A 27,456-nucleotide genomic window follows, 5' to 3' on the forward strand; every position below is an offset into this window, starting at 1 on the left:
TCACAGTATTCATTGTAGTACAATGACTATTATAAAATGATCTGTCTCCCTCTCTCAGGGCAAAAACGGTTTTAGACTTATTAAATTTTTTCTCAAGACATGCAATTACTTTGACAGTCTCTGATTCTGTTTGAACACTTACAAGTTGCATTACTATTTTAACCATTAAAACAGGGAGAAACACAACTGAAGTGTGGTCTGTACACAGGAATGGCAGAAAAAGGTTCTGTCTAGATGATATCCCTAAACCTAAGCACATCTCAACCACTGCCATCGTTGTCGGTATATTAAACATAAGTCATTTGTATAATGTGCAAAAAGACGCAATGAGTGCAAATTCCATGAGAGTTTAATAAATCTGAGTTTGCCATCTAAACACGTGCAGGAAGAAATCGCGCACGCCTGCTTCCCGCCTCTCAACACTGATCGCAACTTAAAGGGAACCCTGGAGTTACCTCTCGTACGTGTTGCTTATTAATTGTGCACGTTACACAAACCAATTATATTTTATAATGTGACAACAATAGCTGGGTTGAATCTGATTATGTTTAGGGACAGAAAACACCCGGCTAGGGTTAGGCAAAGATCATGGTTAGATTAAATTGATCACTCTCGCGAGATTATTCGCGGGTCAGGGGTTCCCTTCTAGACCAACCTTGGTTAACGGTATATAATTAATTTCACTTCTGATATTCAAATTTGCCACTCGATTGAAATGGGGTATCTAAAACAAATTGATATTGAAAACTTCAAGTCATGGCGAGGAAAGCAGGTTATCGGTCCGTTTATGCGATTTAATTGTATAATTGGCACAAATGGCTCTGGTAAGTGAACTTTTTTAAGTCGTCTTTGCAAGCTCTCTGGCAAGCTAACGTTATGGTTAGCTGTCAGTGCTACTAGCTTCCATAACCTAGCTAGTCTATATTAGCTAATAGCTAGCTTAAGGATTCTCGTACAAAGTTTTGCTAGGTTGATAAATGTTTGCATGTTCGTCTTTTTAAGAAGAGGAACCACATAATTATAAATAACCAGGTACATAGTTTATGAGTTAATTAGGCTATAATTAACTATAGAGCACAGTTTTGAATCAAAAATATATCTCAGGGAATGGGTTAGTTCATTTAAATTTAGGTTTGTTGAGGTAGACTAGTTAACTCAGATAGAAGTAAATGTTAAAGGCAACGCCTAAAACCTGTCTTTAATCAAATGCGTTATTCAGAGATGTGCTAACGATATGAAATCACTCCAGGTAAGTCCAATGTGATGGATGCCCTGAGCTTTGCCATGGGGGAGCGGGCCGCCTCTCTCAGGGTGAAGCACTACAGGGACCTGATACACGGAGCCCACATAGGGCAGCCGATCAGTGACACCGCCCGCGTCGCCATGCGGTACTGCGACGATGAAGACCAGGAGACAGTCTTCTGCAGGAGCATCTCAGGTAAGTTTAGCTTACTAAGTCTATACATGTGATTTATAGTTCAATAGTTAACTGTTGAGGAAGCCAATCAAAAGTGTTTCAGTGGAGGACTAAAGTTGTCTATACAGTCCTCCCTGCACCCTGTCTTAACTCCAGATTCTCCTAACCTTAATCATTGCAGGATAACTTAGTTTTAGTAGTAATTAAATGGCACGGGTGCTTTGTTGAGTTGTTTTGGTGGAAAAGTCCCGGAATCCTGGAAAGAACAAGAATATAAAAAAAATATGTTATTTAAATTAAATGGCCACCCAGATGTCCCTAAGACGTAGCATCAAGTAGAAATAAGTACAGTTAATGCAACTTACGTTTATTTTCATTGTCATTTAATCTGTTGATTATTTTCTCAATTAATTGATTGGTTGTTTGATCTATGAAATGTCAGAAAATGTTGAAAAATGTTGATCACTGTTTCTAAAAGCCAAAGATGACTTCATCAAATGTCTTGTTTTGTCCACAGATTTTGTTTTAGTTAACTGTCATAGAGGAGTAAAGAAACCAGAAATATTCACATTTAAGAAATGGAAGAAGAGAGTTTTGGCTTTGTTTTCCTTAAAAAAATGCTCAAACTGGTGAATCAATTTTCAGAATAGTTTGTAGTTAATTTGATAATTGATTAATTGTTGCAGTTTTAAAGTACAGTGGGATATCATTGCTATCATAGCTGCCGTTCATTGTGTTTTTAGGTGACTCCTCTGGGTATCACGTCAATGGCATAAATGTCTCTCTGGCCAAATACTTGGAGGAGCTGGAGAAGATTGGCATTGTGACTAAAGCCCGAAACTGTCTCGTGTTTCAGGTACACACTGTAGAAGTAGTGAAACTTTTGTGTAGATAAACATGAAAACATAAATTAAAAAGTATATATGCATCAGATTTTAGTGTCCCCACACATCTCCACAAATATTCTTCACTTTAGCATATTTTTCTGTGGAGACCTAGAATAAATGTTAAGTCCTGTGACTCAAAACTTGATTAAAAAACACTTGATTTGAACACTGAAACATACAAATAAATAGTAGAGCGATAACAGGACAGATAGAGAATAGCACATTTTACATAAAAATATATAAAGGAGTTTGAGGTTGCATAAATTATGTGTGATCCCAAATGCCCTCATCTTCTACTTTTAATAATATTTCTTTTTAAGAGTTATGCAGGGACTTAGTTTAAAGACTGTCCTGAAGCATACCATTGAGCCCTTACAGTGGCCGGTTGTAATAATGCCTTACAAACATGTCTGTTACTCATTATCCTCCTCACCAGGGGGCAGTGGAGTCCATAGCTTTGAAGCACCCAAAGGAAAGGACCAAGATGTTTGAGCTCATCAGTCAGTCTGGGGAATATGCTGCAGAGTATGATAAGAAGAAACTGGCCCTGCTGAAGGCCAAAGAGGACACACAGTTTCACTTCAACAAGAAGAAATCTGCCACAGTTGAGAGGAAACAGGTGTCCCAAGATATATTAGAGGTAAAGTCACAATAGAAAATGTATATAATATTTCTGTACACCAAACTGTAGTGGTTTGTTCACCACAAACCCTGTAGTTACAATTGTTTAATCTGCTAGCCACATTCATAATCACCCACACGTAAATAAAGCATGTGGATAAAACTTCACATGGAACTACTTTTCCTAAAACCTGTTGTCATAAAGGAGAGAGACACTTTTGGACAATCTTTCCTCAAAGTCAGTTGTGTTGGACTTGCTTGTACACACAGAAAGTGACTAGTTGTGTAGAAAATGACAAAAAGGGCTCGAAAGAGAAAATTAAACCATTAGGACTGTCAGACTGACTGGTTTAAGAAGGTTGCTGGATGTAACCTCCCCTTGATTCACATGTTGGAAAGACCATTTTGGTTGATACATTCTGACACTTAAACTGCTTGCAGATTGGATTTTGATATTAATGAGCCCAGCCACAATTTCTTATGGAGCTGTGTCTGCGTTATGATAAAATTCTGGGGAAGTCTGGACTACACCTGAGGCAAAGGGGATGAAACTGCAGATTATATTTTAGATTAATCTCTCCTGTCCTGAATTGATGACTGTATTTCTCAGGCTAGTATTTTAGAATACAGCTGTAATGGTCATAAGTAGTACATAATGCATGTTTAAAACTTTGGGGAAAGAATGTTCTTGTCATTTGCATGTGGCCCCATGACCCATGCCAGAGATTGGCTAAGCTCGCAAAATCATAGTTTACACAGAGCTGTGACTGCCACACTGAAAGTCCTCCTGATTATTTTTTGAGACTTTGCTTGTTTGGTCAATTTGGGTTTTCATTCTCTAATGGTGCTTTATGCTGGCCTACATTCTGGGTTGCTGTCTCCAATAATGTTAGTAAAGGAAAGTCCAGCAGAATTTAAGTGGAAAAGTGGAAGCTTTTTTTGCTGTGACTTATAATTATTAAGTAAATGTTAATTGCAGAATGTAATGACTATAGAAAAATGACACTTGGGGAAGTCGGCCCCAACACCAGCCCCTCTTGGTGCAAAGCAAGAACATTACTCAAGCTGTGTTATTACTGTGAAATGTATATCATTATAACAGCTTATGTCTGTTCCTAAATTCAGTATAAAATTGTGACAATTTAAATTTATCCCATCAGTGAACATGCTTCTTTCTCTTCTCTTATTTCCACTGTTTGTTTTTTCTTCTCAAATCAAGACTCTGATGCTTAGGAAATCAAAAGTGATCCAGTGGTGTGTGTGGAGGACTAGGTTATGGTTAGGTATAGCAGAGTAAGTTAAGAGGGAATGCATGGTCAGGGAAACAGATTTTGACTCAACACATATGTTGTCGTTGTCACAGCAGCACAACAAAAATACTACTTGGAAACGCTAGGGGGCTGTAAAGTTGTCTGTTTCTACTTTAAGTTTACAGCTTTCTAAATTACTTATGTACTAAATGTATGCTCACAGGAATGGCATCACGGACAGTTATTTATCAACTGGATTGTTGTGACTTTAGTTTCCTTAGATTTCTATCCATTGATTGACTAGTCCTCACACCTCTCACTTTTCCAGGCCCAGAAGTACCAGGCACTGGTGGACGAACTTCACCAAAACCGCCTGCAGCTAAGCCTGGCAGAGCTCTACCATAATGAGAAGGGCATCAGTGTCCTAAGCGACACCCTGAGGGAGAGGCAGCAGACTGCAGCTGCTAAGAACAGTACACTAGTGAATAGAGAGAACACAGTCAAAACCTTAAAGAAGGAACACGGACGCTTCACCAGAGAGCAGCAGCACATAGAGAAGGAGATCCGGTGTGTGTGTGGATTTAGTTTTTAGCATCAGTTTTAATCAAATGTGAAACAGTATATTTGCTTTGCACATCTAAAAATGAACATCATGATTTCAAAATTATAATTGTGAAAAAAAACATTACATAAGTATTAATCAGTGTATCAGAAAATACACTTTAGTACAGCTAATGGAGCTGTAAAAATGTATTTAATTTTTCCCTTAACAGCCCTTTAGTTTCTTTGTAAAGGGATATTTAAAAAGGCAAGCGTGGGATGATAGCATCTCTTTGGCCCTATTAATACCTCCATACAATATAAATACATAGGTGATCTGCACCAGAAGGTCTGCTGTTAACTTGAATTAACCTCCTGTCATTCTGTCACTCAGAGCCCAGGAGCATGTCCAGTCCCAGTGTCATTCCCAGTACATCAAAGCCAAGGTAAACACTTCCCATCACATGGAGAAGGCTGAAGAGTACCGCAACGCTTTGAGGAAGAGTCAGAAGTTGATGACTATTAAAGAGCAGGAGCTGACAGAGGGACAGAACGAGATCACTGAACTGGAGAGAACCTGGAGGAACTTTGAGAAGCAAGCACAGGAGAAGGGAGTCTCCCGAGGAAGAGACATTGAGCTGGATGATGATCAGGTGAGTATGTGTCAAACAATGTTACATCTTTTGTTGTTCGGACAAATCAAAAGTCAGTTAACACCTTGAAAAATATAGCTGCTGCGAGATTGGAAAACAGGACTATAATGTGTTTTTATTTTATGGAGTACATATTCTGTACATAATAATTAACCCACTGGGTTAGACATATAACTGCTTAACCTGAAGAATGTCAGTTGACTAAGGAGTCCTATCTGCTTGTCGTAACTCCCCTCAATGGAAAGTTTTTGCATGTGTCTCATACAGCTAGAGAGATACAAAGAGCTGAAGGGACTGGCTCGAAAGCAGGGGGCTGTCCTCTGCCAGCAGGCAGAGAAACTGTGCTTGGAGGTGAGAGCGGACTACGAGAAGATGGCTTTTGACCAGCGCAAAAAGAAGGAAATGGAGGTATAGTCTGTGGCACATTTTTGCTTTCATTCTAAAGGTCTACATTTCACAACACTAAATTTGGGATGAATAATCTTTGACCCAGCAATGACTGATTTCTTTGGCCACTTGTTGTTGACTCAACATTGACACATAATCATCTTTTAAGATGACGTGGTGACCTTGTTATCAAGCAACATAATCATTCATTTGGAGTCATTTTTCTCACACACTGACAAATAAAGGTTCAATATTCACCCTCCTTAATCTTTGTTTTTGCTCTATACCCATCCCTTAGGACAATATTTGGCTCTTTAGCAGCTATAAGCTTCATTGTGTTCACTAGCTAGATGCTAACTGTATCTGTGTGCCGATTTGTGCTGAAGAGGTAGTTTAAACAAGTTTTTTTTTTTTTAACCCAAAAATAGAGTGAACTAAAACAGTTGAGTTGTAGGCTGGACAGCTAAACAATGTCTTGAAATTTGTAATTTGATACAATGTTATTGTAAAAAAAAAGTCCTTCATTAGATATTGTTAGTTATTATATATTGTTCTGTTTTAGGTTGCCATCAGGAGCACAAAGACTCAACTGGAAGATTTGACAATTAGAGCAGAGAAGTTAGAGGAGTACACCAAGAACTGTAGGTATGTCGTGCACCCCTTCTTCCACATGGCTGTGCAATGTAATGGCACCCAGTAAGAAGCCAGTCTCCATGGTTATATATCAGTGACAAACTATATATTTTGAATTCATGATGTAACTTTCATAGAAATACTGCTTCTTTTAGCTTGTCCCTTGAAGAGTACCGCCAGCAGGAGGAGAGCCTAAGTGCGAAGCTGCAGTGGGGCCGCCAGCGCAGTGAGGAGGTGAAGCAGGAGCTGGGTGAGGTGTTGGAGGAGCTGGGGAATGCCCGTCTGGACAGCCAGGAGAACAGACGCCAGCTGCAGCGCAAAGAGCTACTAGAGAAGCTCCGCAGACTCTACCCTGAAACTGTGGTAAGAAACCAGTAAACCTCAGTAGAAATAACTTTAAGAATGCAGTGAGAGGCAGGAGACAGTCTACACTGCTGAAAGCAACAAATAGAACTAAAGCTTGTTATGGCTCGACTCGACTCACTTTGTAAAATTTTTCCATCAAGGATAGTACCTGAAACTTAATTTGATATCACCTCTGTCAAGGTTGCAGGCATGCTGAGCTGATAATAAATGGTGATGTGAAAACACTGCAGACCATTGATTGGTTGTATAACTACTTTCAGTAACTGTACAGTGTAGGTTACAGTTTGTCAGTTTGTTTGTTTGAATAAAGGCTGCAGCTTTTCAAAACCAAAGAACCTGCTTGTGTTCCAAAAGCAAGTGGAGTCAAGCCAAGCTGTACTATGTAGTGGAACTATGGCTTAAGATATTTCCTCTCTGGAATAAGCACACATGAAAGACAAACTCAAGACTCTGCACCAGGAAACACTAAAAGTGTGTGTGTGAGAGTGTGTATGTGGTTATCTAGCAGTTTTCACATTTGCACTCCAAACTGTATCCTGAAGAATCAGGTCAGGACATTGTCCAAATGCAGCAAAGCACGAGATTGTCCGCGTCAGATGTGTTCACACGTGTTAGAAATAATCTTTATGGTTTAGGCGAGGGTGGTGCATGCAGAGCATGCAAGAGGAAATAAAATCACTACCTGGCAGGAGAAACACTTTGTGGTGCACTACTTCTCTGACTATTCTGATGTTTTCACATCACAAATGATGAAGAAAGGCACTAAAACATGAGCTCAACAAAACTGAAGCTCTCAGTGGCTTCAAAGGCAAGAAGCTTGCTTCATGTGCTGCATCATCAACACGAAAAATATCTTGTAGCTATAAACCACTTTAATACATGGTCATTCATCATTATCATTCATTCATCATGCATCTATCTACAAGCCTTTCACTTGATCTGCATCTGCAATGAAATCAATTTTTCCTTTCTTGATTTTCTTTTCATTTCTTTTTCTTCCTGTTCCCAGTATGGCCGTCTGTCTGATTTATGCAGGCCCATCCATAAGAAGTACCAGCTGGCCGTCACCAAGGTGTTCGGCCACTACATGAATGCCATCGTTGTGGCCTCAGAGAAGGTGGCCCGTGACTGTATCAGTTTCATGAAGACTGAGCGAATCGAACCTGAGACCTTCCTACCCATCAACTACTTAAATGTGAGTTGAAACTGAAGCAAGCCAAAACTGTTTTGGAGGATTAAACTGCAGGATGAGAAGAAAGTGAAGTTATGAGAATGATATAACTGTCCTGTGTGCACAGGTGAGACCTCTGAATGAGCGGCTGAGGGAGATTCCCGGTGCCAAGATGGTGGTCGATGTTGTACAGGTTAATGCCACCACAAGTGTTGGAGAGCTGAGGAAAGTGGTGCAGTTTGTCTGTGGCAACACCTTAGTGTGTGAAACCATCAAAGAAGCAAGGAGTGTGGCCTTTGACAGGCAGGAGCGCTATAAGGTAAACATGGCCGTCGGTCAGAGGCGTAATCAGGATCCGTCAAATCCATTAAGTAGAACAAAAGCACAAGGTGTGCTTTTGGGTTGGGTAGCCCTCACTTACTGAAATTAGTTTGCATCCTTTGGGTAAAATCCAAACTATCAGTAAGAATGTCACCTAAAAGAGGCAACACTATAAATATTGTGGGCCAGACAGTTATTACCACCTATAGCCCTGAAATTGTATAGTGATTCAAGGTGATGTATTTATCCTTTACAACAAGGTATAGAATGAGATTTCAGTGTAATTCCTGTTTTGATTGATTGGTTGGAATTGGTTGAGGAGATAAATAAAAATATAGAACAAACTAATTTATATGGAGGCGTGCTGAGGATGAATTAAGCAGTCTCAGCCTGAGGGAAGATACTCCTCAGTTTGATACTTCTGTATATCCTGCCTGATGGCAACAGGGTGAGCAGGCTGTGTCTGGGGTAGGTGCTGTCTTTTAGTATCCCTTGGGTTCTGCGTAGGTCCCTTCTCTTCCTGATGTCACTGATGCTCAGTAGATGGGTACCAATAATGTTATGGGCAGTTTTAATGACCTGGTGAAGAGTCAAGTTGTGAACTTGACTTGCTTGCTCACCTGACTGACATGCTGGCCTTCTACCAGCAGACATGTAATCAGATGTGTTTTCTGTAGACAGTATCCCTGGATGGGACACTGTTTTTAAAGGGCGGTGTGATCTCTGGAGGCTCCAGTGACCTGCGCACCAAAGCTCGTTGCTGGGATGAGAGGGCTGTGATAGAACTGATGGAACGCAAGGACCACTTGACAGCAGAGTTGAGTGTGAGTCACTATTCAAAATTTGAAATATTTTGGAAAATCATACAGTGAAAACTTGATGGCCTTTATACGTCCAGTCAGCAGAAATTAGTATTTTTTGCTGTTTGCATAGTTTATTCTCAATTAACTTCCTGTGACAGGATTTGATGAGGTTGAGCCGGAAGGAGTCAGACCTGAAGCAGATCATTGCTCAGGCTCAGGGTGCAAAGACCCGCCACAAATACTCGAAAAATGAGCTGGAAAACCTTCGGAAGAAAAACATCCCTAAATGCCAAGCGGTAGGGCCACAGTACTTTCTCAAATGTAATATCATAATTGACACTGTGTTCTTTGACACAGCTCTACTGCATGTGTACATGTAAATCAAAGTATCACAATCATTTGAACCCTAAAGCACATTAAATGTATCATGATATGTTGTATCATGGTGACACAGGAGCAGAGACAGATGGACTTTTTACAGTTTCACACTACTTATTTTGTCTTGTCATGTCTGGCTAATTGTTTTCAGGATACTTCTCGTATGGTAAGTGAATTAGCAAACCTGGACTCTGAGATCCAGATGCAGCAGGAGAGTGTGGAGGTGAAGGATGAAGAGATGAAGAAGATCAGTGACCAGATCAACCAGGTACTGTTGTTCCTGCATGCCAGTTTTGACTGCAATTTTGACCCTCATGCTAAGGTTACAAGTAAATCAGCTCTTGCTGAACTTCAGTTGATATTTCAGTTAATTTTCTTATTTAAATGGAATAAAACCTAGTTGGTGTGTTTTCATTCTCAGTCAATATTGCATGTTATAAGATGGGATCACTACACTTACAGGGATGTTGGGCCAGAACCATTGGCATACAACTAAGTGGCCTCCATGGTCAATAGGTTCAAAATAGACAAAAGTGCAAGTGTTACATTAAATATTTCACTGGCCCCTCCTGGAACACAAACTTCAACGTGGCAAATCTTCTGTCGGCTATTGTCTCATGCCTGGTCACTTGTTCTTAACAGTGTGGTCTTTGTATTTAGATGGAGGATTTGGTGTTTTCTGACTTCTGCACTGAGATTGGTGTGGACAGCATCAGAGAGTACGAGCAAGAGCACCTGAAAGAGCAGACAGAGCTTGACAAGAAGCGGTATGACAACCACCCATCTTAAGTACCATATCTGCTAAACTTAACAGGCCATTTCTGTGATGAATATATGATAAACATTTAAGTGATAAATATTAATTTGTAATGAAAAGCAGGATAGCTTTACAATATTATGATTTTACGTGAGAAGTTGGGTTCTGATTCAAAATATTGAATCTTTATAGATCTTTGTATTTTTAAAATTCTGTGTTTGTTTTAGTTTTATTGGTTTGATTTCTTATTACAATATGTGTTTTAATGGAATGGAATTTACAGACTTGCATTGTTCTTTTAAGAAACTTCTGTAATGTGTGTAATTATATAATTTGTGTTTGTGCTACAATGAAACTTTTCTGGTGTTTTACAAAATAAACACCTTCATATTCACTCCTTTCAGGCTGGAGTTTGAGAGTCACTATGCTCACTTGAATGCACAGCTTGAGTATGAACAAAACCAACTGGAGCAGCAGAAGAAGAAGCTTCACAAAATGGAGGAAACCATCCTCAAGGAGCAGACAATCATGGCTGAGCAGATGGAGGTAGTCTTCACCGGCATTCATTTGGCAATATTGCAAAAATATTTCACTGTCATCAAACTTTTTTCCTGTAATATGGGTAAAAGTTGTCCAGAATGGCTGGTTTAGTTGCTATTGAAGTTGGCAAATATTTATTGCCCACCTTCTCTGAGATTTAAGAATATATCTGTATTTAGGGCTATTTCTTTACTCACTGTTCCTGATGTGAAATTAGACCTTTCAGCAATTACAAACTTTTTGGCCTTTTTCCTTACTCCATTAGGATGAAGAGAAGCTGCTGGTGTTGGTTGAGGAGGGTCAGACCAAACTGCTGCAGCTGCAGGATAAGCTCCGGTCTAAGAAGAACCAAGTGGCTGCTGCCAAAGCTGAGCTTGACCAGAAAACCCAGAGCGTCCAAGAAATCAACAAGTAACACTACTACTAATGCTCCTGTGCATTTGCCAATGTCAGTGTGCTGTTGTACTATTACTACCACACTGTTTACTAGGCGCTGCTGCTGTCAAAAGAGTGTTTCCCCTGCATAAACTGCTAGAAAAAGTTTTATCCACCCACCTATGATTTGTTGTAAAAAAATTTTCAAAGATACAATGTATGATCTAAATGTAAACAGAATGGTTACCCCATAAAAACAGTTCAACTTGGTATCACAGTTAAATTGATTGAAAGGTCTTTTAAAGGGACAGTTCACCCTAAAATCATTTTTTTTTTTTTACCTCTAACCTGTTGTGCTATTTATCCGTCATGTTTTGGTGTAAGTTGCTGAGTTAAGGAGATTCCACCCATAGAGATGTCTGCCATCGTTTCTTATAATGGAACTAGATGTGCTCAAGGTGCCCAAAAAAAAAGAGGAAAAACTCAACAGAAATGTCTCTTTTCAGAAATTATGACCTGGCTGTTCAAGATAATTCGCAGACACTGTTATGAGCAGATTCATGTAGGAACTATTTTCTGTCTTTAAAGCGAAAGGCTTGTGCTCATGTTGTGACAACGCAGGATATGGTTACATTGCATCTGCAACATGACATTGGCGTGTATGTTTTGTATCAATGAATTAACCATCAAAGCATTCTGTTTTTAATAATGTCTAATGATAAAATCCAACAAGAATACCTGCCAAATTTTGGATATGCACTTTTATTCTGTCTCTGCTCCTCTCAGAGAAGTGGTGAAGCTTCAGCGGGAGGTGATGACTGCAGAGACTGCCTTGGAGCAGAAACGCTTGGCCAGACACAACATACTGCTGGCCTGCAAGATCCAGAGTCTACCCATCACTCTGCTGTCTGGGAGCCTGAATGAAATCAGTGAGATGCAGGTAGGACATAAAGAATAAGGAAGTCTCTCTAGACATTTAATTGTTCTGTATCTTTCGTGAATTACCATTTAAACACCAGTCCTGGATAATTTAGGAAAAGTGCAGGATATCAATTAAAGCTAAAAAAAATCATATTTCTAAAAAAAGAAGAAAGTATGTTGTAGTAAACAAAACTGTAGAAACCGTCACATTAGAGTAATAAATACTGAGAACCTGTACTGAATTGAAAAAAAAAAAAAAAAGAAGAAGTCATGAAACAAATTTTTGGTGTCAGTCTTACCTGATGACTGATTCTTCTGGTCTGTGCAGCTGGACACAGAATCTGAAAGCACTTCGGCCACCATGGACATCTATGAAAGAGAGGCACAACTAGTCATCGACTACTCTGGCCTGGAGGCAGAATTCACAGTGAGACATCAAGCCTCACCATTGCTCTGATTTAATCCTCATGCTATTTTTATTTATAGTCATTCTAATTTGTGTGTATAGAATCTGCAAGCAGAGGAGGAGGTGGGGGCCTACATGGAGAAGCTGAGGGAGTCACTCTCCTCTTTAGAGGGAGTGCTGCATCGTACTACTGCCCCCAACCTGAAAGCTGTGGAGAAGATGAGGGAAGTGAAGGATGAGTTACAGGGTGTGAAGGAAGGTATTTTGTTGTTCATTTTTTTGTTTCAAAATGAAATATCCCCACAAAAAATTGTTTTGCTAATAAAAACTGCTTGGTTTTTATTTATTTAATATCTTATTTAGAGAGTAGGGATTAGTAGAGTGGGGGTTTACTTCTTTTCACTGGCCAGCTGTTCAAATTGAAATTCTTGTTTCATTCCCACATGGGATTTCTCCCTGTAATTAAATGTTGTAATGATAGAGTGATTCAACTTTGTTTCCTGTCCCTCATCCAGCCTTTGATGCCAGCACCACAGTAACCAGAAAATGCAGCCAGGAGTTTGAGCAAGTCAGAAACCAGCGCTTCCAACTCTTCAGCCAGTGTTTTGAACACGTGTCTGTTGTAATCGATCAGATCTATAAAAGAATATGCAGGAACAGCAGCGCCCAGGTGAGACAATAAAACCTTGACCACAGAAACATACTCACAAGTTTCTCTGTTTTTATTCATGTTATTATTATATTTCGTTTTTATCTGCATTTGAGTTGTTTTTCTTCCATGCCCCTCCCAGTCATATTTGTAAAAATGTACTGTTAATGTGAGCTTTACTTGACTATATTTATCATACTTATACATGTCATTTCTAGTAGGGTTTGAGTGCTCTTCAGGGATGATTGATTGCACAAAGAACAAAAGAATGTTGATGTACTGTCTTTAGACATTTAACTAAACCACTATGGTTCTTTCATTAACAGGGTAAACCATACATAATTCTCATTATCACTGGATATTGCACAAGGTGTTACAAACAAGAACAAGATGTCATAAATGTCAAAATTCAATAAATGAAATTAATATAGAATGCTGTATGTACTCCAGGCCATTCTGAGTGCAGAGAATTCAGAAGAGCCGTACCTCGGTGGCATCAACTACCACTGTGTGGCGCCAGGAAAACGCTTCATGTCCATGGACAATCTGTCAGGTGGAGAAAAGGCCATTGCTGCCCTGGCCCTGTTGTTTGCCATCCACAGGTAACACAGGGCTCACACTCAAAGCCTAAACAGACAAGATTAAATTAGATACATATACATCAGATTATAATAGGGAAAGCTGAGTGCAAAAGTAGAGGTTACCAACATTAAGACAAATGACTCAGAATAATAAAAATGCATATAATGAATATAAAAGCACCTGATAATGAGTAGAATAAACATAGTATGGATCTTTGACACACCACCATCTGATTTGCTAAAATCGTTGAACAAAAACAACAACAGTGTTTGTTGGGTATTAATATTGCTGGACAGCTGGATAATTACCCCCCACAGCTATAAAAAAAAAACAAGTCCCAAAAAATAAAAAAACAAATTGCAATTATAGCACAGCTGTTGACACACCATGAAATATCTTTCAGAAACTACAGTTTCTTCTTGGGGGGTTAAAACAGCTGGTGGGGTGCACTTAGCTTGTAACGATCATGAGGTTTTTAAACTGATTAAAGGATTAATAAAGTAAAGGCTATATAATTTGGAGAGCCTGTTGATCTTTTTGTCCTCAGCTTTACATGAAGGACTCTCTTCTAAAGAGGCACTCGACTCTCCATTATTGATGTGTCCTTATTATTATCTTTTGTAATGCAATAAAATGAAAGATATTTTCACCTCCTTTAACTAACCTTCTTGACTTCTGAGGTACTTGTCCCACATTATCTAATAGTTGTTGCATCAGTGTTAATGGCTGTGACTCTGATATTTGACCCTCTTTGGTGGTTCATTGTATCTGCACTATTCGGCACACCGGTTTTTGTATAATTTCTTTCAGCTACCGCCCTGCACCCTTCTTCATCTTGGACGAGGTGGATGCAGCTCTGGACAACACTAACATTGGCAAGGTGAGATTCCAGCTGCATCAAGAGTTTAGTCTTAAGTGAAGGGTAATTGTGGTGCTGACATTTTATACACTGAACGAATCATTGGTCAACTAACAAATTGGCAGATTAAAGGTCTTAACATGCCAACAACAACAAATGAACAGCACAAAATATTTAAGAGGCAAATTTCGATGTGTAGAGCAGTTTTGCGAAGGGGTTTCTAAGCTTTTCGAAAGGTAGATACTTAATTAAAAAAAAGATATATACAAAACAACATGCCTGGGCACACCCAACACGGAGAAAAGGAAGAGAATCTGGTGAGTTTCACCACTATCTGCAGGAGCTGAAACTGTAACACAGCTGCTTCAGGACATATTTCATTTGTTTATTTTGATCATTTTGCAACTTATAAGACTCAAATACACATGAATAAGCAAAAAATGAATAATAGTAAGTTATTGCCTTTGTAGTCGTAATGAAGCTCATTTGCTGTTTCTCCCTGAGTGTGCTAACCAGAAGATAAACATTTCTGCTATTTGCCCAAATGGTAAATGGCTGAAAAAGCTCAATGTCCAGTCCTGAAAGGTATCTTCAGTCAAACATTTGCCAGGTTCAGCTTCTTAAATGTTAGAACTTGCTGATTTTCTTGTCTTAGGTTGTATCCCGATACACTGAATTGTTCAGGGGGTTTGGAATGTTTTCACAAATGAGCAATTCGATCATTGCCAAAGCAGCTGATGTCACAGGGCGCTGTGGCTTAGTTGGTTAAAGCGCCTGTCTAGTAAACAGGAGATCCTGGGTTCGAATCCCAGCAGTGCCTTTTCTCCTATCTAGTGCAAGTTGTGCTTGTGGAGTTTAGAGATAAGGGAAGGCAAATAAAAAGTGGTGTCCTCTCACTGAATAAGTACTGAGACAAGAGACGGTGTATAGAAATGGACAACATGAGAGCTTCCCAGAACTGAAGGCACAGCCTGGATGGTATGTTGATATACACATGGTCTTTTCCAAATGGTTTCTGTTATTTCAGGGAGATTTTACCATGCTGATATTTGTTACAAGTGTTCATTTTTCTGATCAGTTTTAATTTAGTTATTTGGGGGCTTTTCACTGCTCACAATTGTGTCGGCCAGCTGTGTGAGCAGCAACTCAAGGGAGCGACTCTAAGGCTGATCACTGCTGCACAGACTCTGTCTCCAAATGACTGGATATTTTGGCTTCCCTTTTGTACAGTGGGAAGAAGTGGAGGCATGGTGTCCATCTTTATGTGTCAGTGACTAAGACTGCAATCAGACTGAATCAAGTGTTGTGGCGATTATCCACAGGGTTGTCCTGCAGTGTTCATTTGTGCTTAGAACGTACCTGCTGTGAAACAAACAGGAAATAATGTTTTATTTCTCTGACTCACGGTTCCCTCTCCTTATTCAGTCTCTACCTTGCACAATTACAGATGTGCTCTCTCTCTCTCTCGCTCTCTCTCTCTCTCTCTCTCTGTCCTATCTTAAAAAACGGGCACAAATCAAAAGAAGCTTCTTTGCAGCATAAATTGTAAACCAGACCCAGACATTGAAGCTGGGCACATAAATAAAGCAAGCAATCCATCATATGTTTTAATGGGACATCAGCAACATGCAGTTTGAACGGTCTGATGAGTAAGATCATCGAAATTTCTTTGTTGATGTGAAAGCTTGCATTTGCTGGAGACAGGATTGAAGAATATCATTGGCATGCAAAAAACATGCAAAAAGGTATCAACCAGTTATGAAAATAATTGTTAGTTGCAGATCCTAATCTTTCGTAATCATATGATTTAATTTTAAGGTAATTAGCACTCTTTGGATGACACATAAATGCCTGCATACAGAAAACTTTATTTTGTATCAGATTTGTTTGTGTGTATTATCCTGTCATCTTATTTTTATGGATTGTATTTGTGTAACCTTGTGTGGGTGTTTTGTTTGTATCCAGGTGACCAATTTCCTCAGAGAGGAATCCCAAGAGAACATGCAAATCATTGTGATCTCCCTGAAGGAGGAGTTTTTCTCCAAGTCTGATGCTTTGCTGGGAGTCTACTCAGATGTAATAAACTCTTACCACATGTTGAATAAGACTTCTTAATTTCTGTGTCATGACACTAGTCACTACAGTATTCTCTTCTTCACAGATTGATGAATGCATGTTCAGCCGCATCCTGACCCTGGACCTGCGACCCTACCCTCTGGTGGAAGAGGACAATGAACAACAGACGGACAAGTAGAAAACAGAATTTGTGTGACCAGGAAGCAACTTCATGAAACTCTTGCATGTGTTCTTGCATTTTTCTTCATTGGCAAATTCAGTGGTTCTCAGAGTTGTCATCTTTTGACAAGGTATTCAGGTGCAGACAATACCAAAAGTTGATTTCTGTTCCAATTTAAGCAGAGACGGTCTTAAACACAGCAGTTCTACTTCTCAAAAGCATTCTCAAAGCATTTAAAGAGAAATCTGTTCAGGTTGCTAAAATGTTGTGTTTCTCGTTTATCTGACTATATTTAGGATGTTACATGTTATTTATGTTGATTGTGTATTACTTTTTAAAAAATATGTTACTTAAATTGTTTTGTACTTAAGTTATGCTTTTAAGTGTGACTTATCTACATTAAAGCTACAGAGTTTAAAATACAATGTTTTATTTCTTTTTGTTTGTTTTTTAGATCCCAGTTAGTTACTGCATTGCAACAGTTGCTATTCTTCCTTGGGTTTTCCATGGATATTTTACTCAGTGTAACATTCAACACTCAAATTAGGACTCAATACATTACAGCCACATATCAGCCAACACCAACTTAAAAGCCCTCATATGATAACTGTATGATAATTTAATCTTTTAAATCATTTGATAATAGCAATCACTTTGCAATTCATCTACTAAATCTCAAATGAAAGTGAGATGATAGCTCTCTGTAACCATATCCATATAGTTTATAAAAGCAAAAAAATAATAATAAGTTTGGAATTAAATATGTTCTCTATACCAAAACCATGGTTTTTCCTTAACTGTTCTTTGTCCACATATCTACCCAGATCTTAAACAAAGCGTTGTCTTTCTTAAATCAAATATAATTTACAAAATCGTACAAATATCGCGAGAGTTTTGCAAGTCTCGGGTTCCCTTCACGACTGGGGAAAGGACTAACAGCGACCGCGTCATCAATATTTACGGAAGTGTTACCTCCGTGAACTCAAGTCACAGCACTGAGTGGTTTCTGTAGCATCTTATGTCGATGTTAAAATGCTTTAAGTCATCAAACTTCGAACGCTATCGCTTAATGTAAAGATACCGTTCGGGACTGAGCTTTAAAGGAACGTTTGGTAGCCTGTTAGCTAGCAAAGGACAAATAGGAACGATTGGCTACCTTAGCTAGCTTAGCTTTCGGTCGGTGAATTTGCTGACTAAACATCCTTTATTTTCTTTTCGTTCTTGTCGACATGGATGCCCGGTGTGTTTAGAAGTCATGTGAAATCTCTACGGACGGTCCATGTTATACATTTATTTGAATTATATGGCTGCAGTTCCTAAAAGCGTTGACGAAAGCTAACCGTTAGCTTGGTAACTACCTAACCAAACACTAGCACCATGGGAGCCGAACAGAGTGGCGATGCGGAGCACAAACACTCCGATTACAGCTCATCGGGTGAGTGAGACTGCCTATCATGTTAATTTCAGATTTTGCATTTTGTTTGTCAGTTTTCATGTGAATAAGTAAACCAAGGAAACATTTGCATTTTTGTGTTACTGTAAATATCTGTGTCCTAGCTAAATAGCAACAATTTCTACATGCAGTGGTGGAAGAAGTACTCAGAGTCCTTCATATAAGTTAAAGTAATTGTAGCAAGACAACTACTCTGTTACAAGAACATGTCCTGCACTCAAATTCTAAATACACAAGTGTTAAGAGTACAGAGTGTATTTTTTTTGGTGTATTTACATTAGCAACATTTTTAAGTTGTAGCTGGGTTCAAGTGGAGCTTATTTAGATTGAAAATACATAGTGTTGGGCGGAACAGTCTGCAAAAATGCATACTTTCATGATCATTAATGCAGCTGTAAAAAATGTGTAGTCGAGTAATATGTATAATATTACCCTTTGAAATGAAGTGAAATGGAAGTTCCTCGAATTTTTACTAAAAGGGATGGTTCGCCCCAAAATGAAAACTCAGTCATTATGTGTTCACTCTCATGCCGATTGAAGGTCGGGTTTAGGTTTTTTTTGTTTGTTTGTTTTGTCCAAAACCAATGTTTCACAGAGTTTCACGGGAAAACAGCATTGCAAAATCACCCAAACAATGTAAGTGAATGGTGACCAGTTTTCAAACGTACAATGACAAAGTGCCTTCATGCTGCTTGTCTGGTGTAATCCAAGCGTCTTATAGCCCCAACATGGCAGGTTGACTTGAAAGATGTCATTTACACCATTTTTTTTTAGCCTAAATCTTCACTGTAGATCCTTAGCTTGGAGCCACATTCGTGTGTGTACACATCATCTGAACTAGGCGGATGTAGTGTGACAGTGTGCATACGAGACTTTGATTACACCAGACGAGCAGTATGGAGACATTTTATGTTTCTCAGTTTGAAAACTGGTCACCACTCATTGTTTGGAAGATTTTCCAATGCTGTTTTCCTGTGAAACTCCAGCAGTGTTTTGTAGACTAAAAAAACTAAACCTTACCATCAGTCAGAACTTGGGTGAGTAGATAATGACTGAATTTTAATTTTGGGTGAACCATCCCTTTAAAAGGAAATTCACCCTTTTTTATGTGGACATCCAATCAGTTAAGGTAGTAAATGTAATAAGCTGAAGCAATAAATTCCTCCTAAATTCCAGGAAGAAGAACTCAGCTTTTTCTGTCAATGGAGTACATTGACCATCAATACTAACTTGACCACCACATGAAAGTGATGAATTTTACTATATTAGTAAATGTACTTAATATGTACAGTTCAAATTCCATGTATTTATTTTGAGAAGGTACAGTTGGATCTAGTGTAAAGTAATACCGGAAAGTAATCCTATTAATGTTTATAAAAGCCCAGATTTGTTAGATGTCACACATGCTATGATTTGATGCCTCCATGATGTGAACTAAGTACTATCTGTTTATTTTAATGGAACTGTTGTCATTGCAGTGGTGCCATCTCCAGCAAAGCAGAAGGCGAAGATGGATGATATCGTGGTTGTGGCCCAGGGGACCCAGTCAATGCGAAATATCCACAATGACCCAGATGTCATAAAGCTTCAAGAAATACCCACCTTTCAGCCTCTTTTGAAAGGTAACTCATAACTCTCTATCCTTTATTATCCCTACAATGGGGAAATTTGTGTTACGGCAGTAGAGGGGATCGCAAAATAGAGAGGCATCAATAACAGCTATAAATAATAATCAAACAATATGAACAAGAGGAAATATAAAAAAAATGTCAGCTGTATAGGCAAGAGGAAATAAAATAGTAACAGTTAAAATATGAGGAAATTAAAAATGGAAAACTATAAACAAAAATAGGAAACAATATATACAGTAAAAACAAGAAACAGATTCAACAGTTGAATTTACATCAATTGCACATAGAAAATATTGATATTGCACAGTTGAAATGATAATACAGCTGAGTGAGATACTGATATTACATTGCATGAAATGAAATTACACCTGAGGGATGTTTATATTGCACAGTTGGTATACATTAATAATGCAGTCAGTTGTCAGTTCTGGTGTGTGTGGTCAACTGGGAGCAGTGCTGGTTGTACAGTCTGACAGCAGCAGGAAGTGAAGACTTGCAATACCTCTCCTTCAGACACTGTGGGTGAAGCAGCCTGTCACTGGAAGAGCTCCCCAGTGCTTTCAGAGTGTCCTGCAGAGATGAGACTCATTCTCCATCATCAGAGATGACAGCTTAGCCGTCATGCTCCTTTGTCCCACCACCTCCACTGAGTCATAGGGGCATCCCAGGCCTTCTTAAAGGGATAGTTCACCCAAAACTGAAAATTCAGCCATTGTCTATTCACTATCATGCAGATTGAAGGTCAGGTTTTTAGTATTTTTTTAGTCCACAAAACATTGATGGATTTTCACAGGAAAATGGCCTTGCAGAATCTCCAAACAGTGGAAGTGAATGGTGACCAGTTTTCAAGTGTTAAAAAGCAAAAAAAAACCCATAACATTAAGGGCCTCCATGCTGCATATCTGGTGTAATCCAAGTCTCCTAAAGCCCCGTCATTCCAAGCTGACTTGAAAGACATCATTTGCACCATGTTTTTAGCCTAAATCTTCACTGTACATCCTTAGCTTGGCGCCACGTTCATATGTGCATACACACTGTCTGAATCTTAACGTTGGACCCTGCTAGAAGGTCTTACGTCGTGCCCCCTCAAAAAAATTTCATCTTTAAAGAGAGAGTTTGGGTTTTTGAAATGGAGTTGCATGAGGTACTCATCCACTGTCAGTGGATTTGTGACAGTAGATGGCAGTAGGCATGCACCCAGTTTGGAGAGGCAGTGGGAATGCTGGTGAAGCTAAGGTGAGCATTACATCAGAAATGCATTAACACATCCTTTTCTAATGGATGTAGCCTTGGCCTTGAGGAAAGGTCATCAGGTGGTGCCCAACCTCCATAGAGTGTTTCGACCCTTAACAACAATACTCTCCGGTTGGTGGTTCAGCAGTGGTGGCTAAGCCACTGTCCCTGTCCTTCAGACTTGAAATGGGGCAGCATTAAACTGGCAACTCCCAGTAAAAATGGAGGTTTTTTCCAGTTTGCTACTGATCCTGTCCACAGCAGTACGTTGTTCAGCTTCCTGCACCGGTACTTCGGCTGCTTCTTCAAACTGGGAATGTGCCGATGGCCATTTACTGTAGGTGATACACTGACTATGGATAGGTACCTCATATAACTCCACCTCAAAACGTCCAAACTGTCCCTTTAACAGACCATAAATAAAAACAGGTCATTAGATACACCTAGTTAAATGTATATTTATTAAGTATGAAACAGCCAGCACTGATTTGGGGCGCTAGATATAATAGGTACCAATTCAGTTGTAGACAGAGTGTAGAGCACATATCTAAATAAAAACTATCACAGTTGTGAAATAAAAAAAAAAAACAACTGAAAGCAGAAGTCAGAGAAAATATCTGATGGCTTCCAATAAATTAAATGTAATTTTATAATGTTTCGATCTCTATGATCTCTGCAGTAAATGTTGGAGTCTGACAAGTTTTTTTTTTTTTTTTAGATCAAAACGTTCTCTGCCAAATTAGAAAAATTGAGATGTATTGGTACAATGAGTCGATATTTTACCTGGCTTTTACCATTTCAGTTTTCACATGAAGATATTGAGAGTTTCATCTAATTTCAATTCCCACCACCACATTTTCAACTTCTGTGCAGTGAAGCTAATATCGCTGCAACCCATTAGCACTGTGTAGAAGGTGGATAATTAGCCAAGTTTCCTGTGTAGGCGCACTCCTGAAATAGCAGGAGGGGTAGTTCTGTCAGATCCTGTGCAAAGCTAATTACAATAATTACCAAGTGTTACACAGTTGTTAAATGTGACTCTGATCCAACATGTCCATGTAAGTCTTTTGCTCTTCACTCTTCACAGGAGTCCTGAGTGGCCAGACGTCACCCAGCAGTGTGTGTCTGGAAAGGCTGGACACTGGCCAGGTTCTGCAGCTCTGCATCCGATACCAGGATCACCTCCACCAGTGTGCTGAAGCTGTGGCCTTTGACCAGAATGCTCTGGTCAAGAGGATCAAAGAGGTAAGATTACCATAGTGCAACATGAGACATTTAACATACATGTCATCATCGTTTTCAGTCCCAAAACAAATTAAATATTGTGATCAACTGGCATGAGCATATTTTCGTTTCAACAGCGGTTAAACGATATCAGATTTTATCTCCAAACCACTCCTGAAATAATCAGTTGATTGACAGGAAAATAATTTACGTCGTTTTAATTTTACAACCAAAAAAATGTAATTTATCGAGCAAAACCACCAAATATTTGTTGTTTTCGGGTTTTCAGGTTTTCAACTGCCAAAGGAAGATATATAATTCTAATATACATGATTATCTTAGCCATTGACATGTTGTTTTTGATGGACCTTGTATTAAATAACGAAATAGAAAAATACATTGGGTACGCTGTAGATTTCAGAACATAACTAGTTTTTAAGGGAGAGCAGGGTACAGTATGTCAGAAGCAGTGTCATTCAACTGCATTGTTCTGTACATTAAAATATAATATTTAAAACTAGCCAGTAATGTTTTTAGAATAGATTTCTTGTCATTAGGATGGGATAAACATGTTAATACACCAAGACTGGTGACGGAGAGAATTTAGGTGTTTGCAACAGGATGCATGAGGGTTATAGCACAGGGCTCAAAATAACTTTTTCACCACATTCCCAAAACTCACAAGGAGGACTAACATAATTCCACAGCAGCCATACTGACAAGGCTGCCTGCAAATGTATCTGCAGACATTTTTTGTTTATTAGCCTCATGAGCACAGGCATTGGCCAATGCAGGTTATCTCAGAATGCAAGATCATTGTACCAATTACTCAGCCTACTTATTAATCCCTGTTCAAATGTGAAAAGTTGAGATTTTTTTTCTCTGTTTTGTATCACTATAAATTGAAAATCTTTGGGTTTTGGTCAAACAAAACAAGTCATTTTAAGACCTTGATTGGAACTGCAAATTCTGATAAGACGTTTTCATATTTTTTGACATTTACAGACTAAATGATTAAAGGGAGAAAAAAACTTAAAAACAGTCATTAACAGAATGATACAACACATTATTTAGGTGGTTTATATTTTCCAAAATGTTAAAGTTTCAATTTTTTACATTTGCGAACTCTTGTTTACCTTGTACTGTACATTTTGGACCTACTTTTTAAAATGATATTCATGTATCATTGTATTAGATATTTCAAAATGTCTAAACACTTGTATCTTTATTTGACAGGACTTTTGCAGTATTTTACATATCTTTTTTTATTGTATTTTACACTTGTTTCCTATTGTATTTTATACACTTTTCATATGGCTGTATATACTGATTGTGTTTTAGTGTACAGCTGTACTGTCCTAGTGTACTACTTGACAATACTGTTTGTATTCTATTTGTTAATAGATGTAATGTTTTGTTCTGTAATGTTTTACTCTACTCATGATTGCAGCAGTAAGCAGGCAATTGCCTGAGTCAAATTTCCCGTCAGGGACAAATAATATATATTATCTTATCTTACGGATGAAGCAGAATTTTAAAAAATCTTTGAAGCTATTTTCCTCTTTTTTACTTTGAAATGATTTGAAGTGTCATCAAAAGTCAAACACTATATCTCTCCCTCCCCCTCGCATGTTTCTTTCCAGATGGACTTGTCAGTGGAAACCTTGTTTAGTATAATGCAGGAGCGCCAGAAACGCTACGCCAAGTACGCCGAGCAGATCCAGAAAGTCAACGAGATGTCCATGATCCTGAGACGCATCCAGATGGGCATCGACCAGACGGTGCCGTTGATGGAGCGCCTCAACAACATGCTGCCTGAGAGTGAGCGCCTGGAGCCCTTCAGCATGAGGCCTGACGGGGATTCTGCCACCAAGTAGCCTCCTTAAAGCCAACACAGCTGCTTCCTACATGCATCTCCATCCAGTCCAGGAGAAAGTACAGGTCTGTCCATCTGTAAGGACACTAAGTGTTTACATGGGTACAAAAAGTCTTGACCGATTAAGTTTTTGTTTTCATAGTTGAGGTAGAGCTAAGGTATAAATGTGTGAGGCTGCTTTAGTCAGCTCTCCAGGTCGTGATCAGTTCTTTTTATTCTTTTACTTAATGCAGGAAGTTTTGCTGAGCACTCTTAATCAGTAGCATCCTACTTACTTACTACATAACCCTTCTACTCAGTACACACATATTCATACCTGAGTTTAATCACAGCCACTGAGTAGCTTCACTGGAGCAGTTGCCAATTTATAAAGTGCTGCGATCAAATGTACCCCAGCTGCAGAGGGCCTAGAGATTATTACTTATCCCTTCCCCTGCAGGGAATCAAACTGGCAATCTTCCAGCGACAGGCCTTCTTTACTAATCTAAAAGCAGGGGAGGAACAAACAGTTTTGATTGAGTCAAAATGAACTCCATATGCTTAAAAAACCTATCCTGCAGATGTGTTACAGGTTATAGAGCAACATAAAAATGTATCTCAGAATCCTTCCTGCTGCTCTGGAGGTTTGCGTATGCCTCCCAAAATATCAGAGCTGCCCAAGAACTGGCAGTGCATCGATTTTGGATCCTGCATTTGACATTACAAATATTTGTTGTTTGTGATTATGATATTCATCTCGCTCCCACGCCATATGCCTCGCCCACTGTTTGGATGAACTGCTTGTGTGCAGATTGACAGCTTTTAAGTTTATGAACAATATCGGTGTATCATTTTGGAATATCATGACGAAGAGACTGACAGAGAAGACCTAAACGAACTATTGCCATTGGATTACACAAGGAGCATGGATGCATTGGACATTGGAAGTAAGATGAAAAACTTCTTTGTGGCCAGACAAAGTCTTCTATATTCTCATGAAATTGTGAACTAGTTTTGTGTTGACAAGACTTTAATTTATTTAGATACTTTTGCTCTAGCAGTTGTGTGTTTGCATGCAGAAGAGTGAAGAAGGTGAAACAAAGGACTGAGCAGAGACCCCGACCCTTCAGTTTTTCAGAAGATTGGTACAGAAGATGGATGACCTTGGATGCACTGAAAACATTCTAGGTAGCTGCCCACTTGTCAGAGACATCTACCCAAATGACATGTTTAGCTCACTGCACTGTATTATCAGCATTAATTTAGCTTCTCACAGTCATAGCCAAACATGACACATCATGCCAAAGATTTGCAAGTCTTCAAAGCTTTTGAATAAAAAGTGGCACTTTTTTAGAATTGGTCATATCTTTACTCTTGATGAGGAAAGTGATCAGATTAACTTCACTGCATCATCCGTTCAGTATCTGTTCCTGTATCATGTTTTATGCTCTTTAGGTTTAAATGTTTCATTTCACCCAAATGATAAAAAACCTCTTTGTGTTCTCTAGAGGTGACAGAGATGCAGATTAGAGATGCACCAATTTATCATCTGAACATTGGTATTGGTCTATATTCACCTTGTTGACTGCAGTTGGCCTGTCGGAAAAGAAGATGACATTCACTGATGTTTATCTCTTTCTTCACATCAATTTTGTGGTCAATAAATGTTGTGTTGGTCATTTGGACTCGGACAATAGTGGCCCAGCTGCTGTTTCAGTGGGTGTGGGTGGACACACAAGAGGGCAACGGATGTTATGTTTTTTATAATGAAGACTTCTTTGTTTCCCTGGCACAAAACAGGGAATAAATGACAACAAAAACAAAATGAATAGCCACAAGAAACATCGGTATCAGCCAAAATGTTATTTTAAAGCTCGTATCGGCCCAGAATCTCTGATGCAGGAAGTTTTATTTGCCCAAAGCTTGAGAAGTCTATCTCTTGAGATTTCTGCCCCCAACACAATTCAACTTTATTTCTGCTGCTCACGACAATATCAACATCAATAACTTTGCAGAAAAAAGTCCCCGTTACATGGAATAACCCATAAAGCAAAGTGTCAAGAATTTTGATATAGACTATTGAATATAGAGAAGTGACCAGGACATTGTTTCAGTGTCAGTGAATTGTTGATATATTTTTTTACAAACTTGTGAACTCCACAAACCAAATTTCATTCATTTTTATTGCATTTGGTGGCAGCAGAAATCTCTACAGCAGATATCTCAACACTTGAGCCAATAAAATCTAAACTGTTTGCATGTTTTATTACCACTAAAGTTAATAGAGTACATCTGGGTGAATGAACACATTATCTAACTAATCCTTGGTCAGTTTGCAGCTTAAAATAAATAAGGCTTAAATAACTGGTTGTTATTGCAGCAGTGTTTCAATATGAGTCCACTAGGGGGTGCTATAGATAACTCAACACAATCTATACACATTCTTGTGGCTCTGATTTACGGTGACAAATTTGCAATAATTAGTTGATTAATCACTTAGCCCATCTAAAGGGAATCAGTGTGCAACTGCATCTTCTTACACAAGGATTTGCTGCTTCTCTTTGTCATATATGATAATAAATGAAATGTGTTTTGGATGGTTGGTCAAACAAACCAAACAGTTAAGGACGTCACTTTCACCTCTGGGGAGTTGTGTCCCTTTTCACATTTTTTTTTTACATTTCATAGACCAGTAGATTAATGGAGAACTTAATTAGCAGATTTATGTAATCGCTAGTTGTAGCCCCACATCGCCTGCTTGTCGTGCACCTTGAAAACTCACAAGCTGGAAAACGTAACTATGAAAACCAGTAACTGTGGGCTGTCCTGTCATTAGCTGCATCTTAAATTCATATTTAACAATTTTAGAATACAGTCATCTTGATGTTTAGAACTTACTTTTTAGTCCTCAAAGCATCCTAGGGTGCAATCCTCCCACTTTATTTTTACTGCTTAATCACTCTGTTTTTCTGAGAATTCCCTCTTTTCAGTTTGTGTTTCCTTTGTTTGTGACACCAGCAACGTCACAGAAACCTCGAGGACGGGTTTATTGCTTTGGGATTACACCATGTATGTGTCAAACTCAAAAGACCAAATCAGAATTAGGCATTAAAGGATTTTGCCTAGAAAGGGCTTACTGCTAATGGAGAGTGGCTCCTCACTGGGTTCAGCAGTGGATGGTGTTTTTTCCCATGAGCCAGCGCTGCCTGATTAGAATGGTTGTGTACGTTGTTGAATTTTTCATCGGTATATAAACATGTTGAACTCAATTACATCTACAAAAGGATCTTCCTCTGGCTGGCTTGCTT

General features: G+C 38.9%; 2 protein-coding genes and 1 non-coding gene across 4 annotated transcripts; all 3 read left to right on the top strand.

The window, feature by feature from the left end:
• The first annotated feature begins 715 nt into the window (after positions 1-715).
• smc1b (structural maintenance of chromosomes 1B) lies at positions 716-16,867 on the top strand. Its single transcript, XM_084734520.1, has 25 exons — positions 716-824; positions 1,250-1,438; positions 2,161-2,273; positions 2,741-2,944; positions 4,504-4,742; positions 5,110-5,368; positions 5,636-5,776; positions 6,318-6,400; positions 6,544-6,751; positions 7,764-7,949; positions 8,053-8,244; positions 8,924-9,070; positions 9,208-9,345; positions 9,579-9,695; positions 10,088-10,194; positions 10,589-10,730; positions 10,990-11,135; positions 11,886-12,039; positions 12,349-12,447; positions 12,529-12,685; positions 12,942-13,096; positions 13,526-13,677; positions 14,468-14,537; positions 16,482-16,592; positions 16,678-16,867. Exons 1-25 carry the CDS (start codon positions 716-718, stop codon positions 16,768-16,770), a joined length of 3,711 nt encoding a protein of 1,236 aa, XP_084590646.1. The 3' UTR covers positions 16,771-16,867.
• On the top strand, positions 15,263-15,336 carry trnat-agu (transfer RNA threonine (anticodon AGU)). Its single transcript has one exon. It is a non-coding gene; the product is annotated as a tRNA-Thr (tRNA).
• Positions 16,868-17,694: 827 nt separating the features above from the next.
• On the top strand, positions 17,695-25,996 carry borcs5 (BLOC-1 related complex subunit 5). 2 transcript variants are annotated; one of them, XM_084734522.1, is made up of 4 exons: positions 17,695-18,191; positions 19,684-19,827; positions 22,157-22,314; positions 23,937-25,996. In XM_084734522.1, the coding sequence occupies exons 1-4, from the start codon at positions 18,152-18,154 to the stop codon at positions 24,168-24,170; spliced, it is 576 nt and encodes a 191-aa protein (XP_084590648.1). In that variant the 5' UTR covers positions 17,695-18,151; the 3' UTR covers positions 24,171-25,996. The 2 variants fall into 2 exon arrangements, with proteins under 2 accessions (XP_084590648.1, XP_084590647.1); XM_084734521.1 differs by having other exon boundaries at positions 17,695-18,187.
• The last annotated feature ends 1,460 nt before the right edge of the window (positions 25,997-27,456 follow it).

The sequence above is a fragment of the Lutjanus erythropterus genome, chromosome 13, assembly GCF_056507025.1.
Source record: "Lutjanus erythropterus isolate fLutEry1 chromosome 13, fLutEry1.hap2, whole genome shotgun sequence".
NCBI lineage: Eukaryota > Metazoa > Chordata > Actinopteri > Lutjaniformes > Lutjanidae > Lutjanus > Lutjanus erythropterus.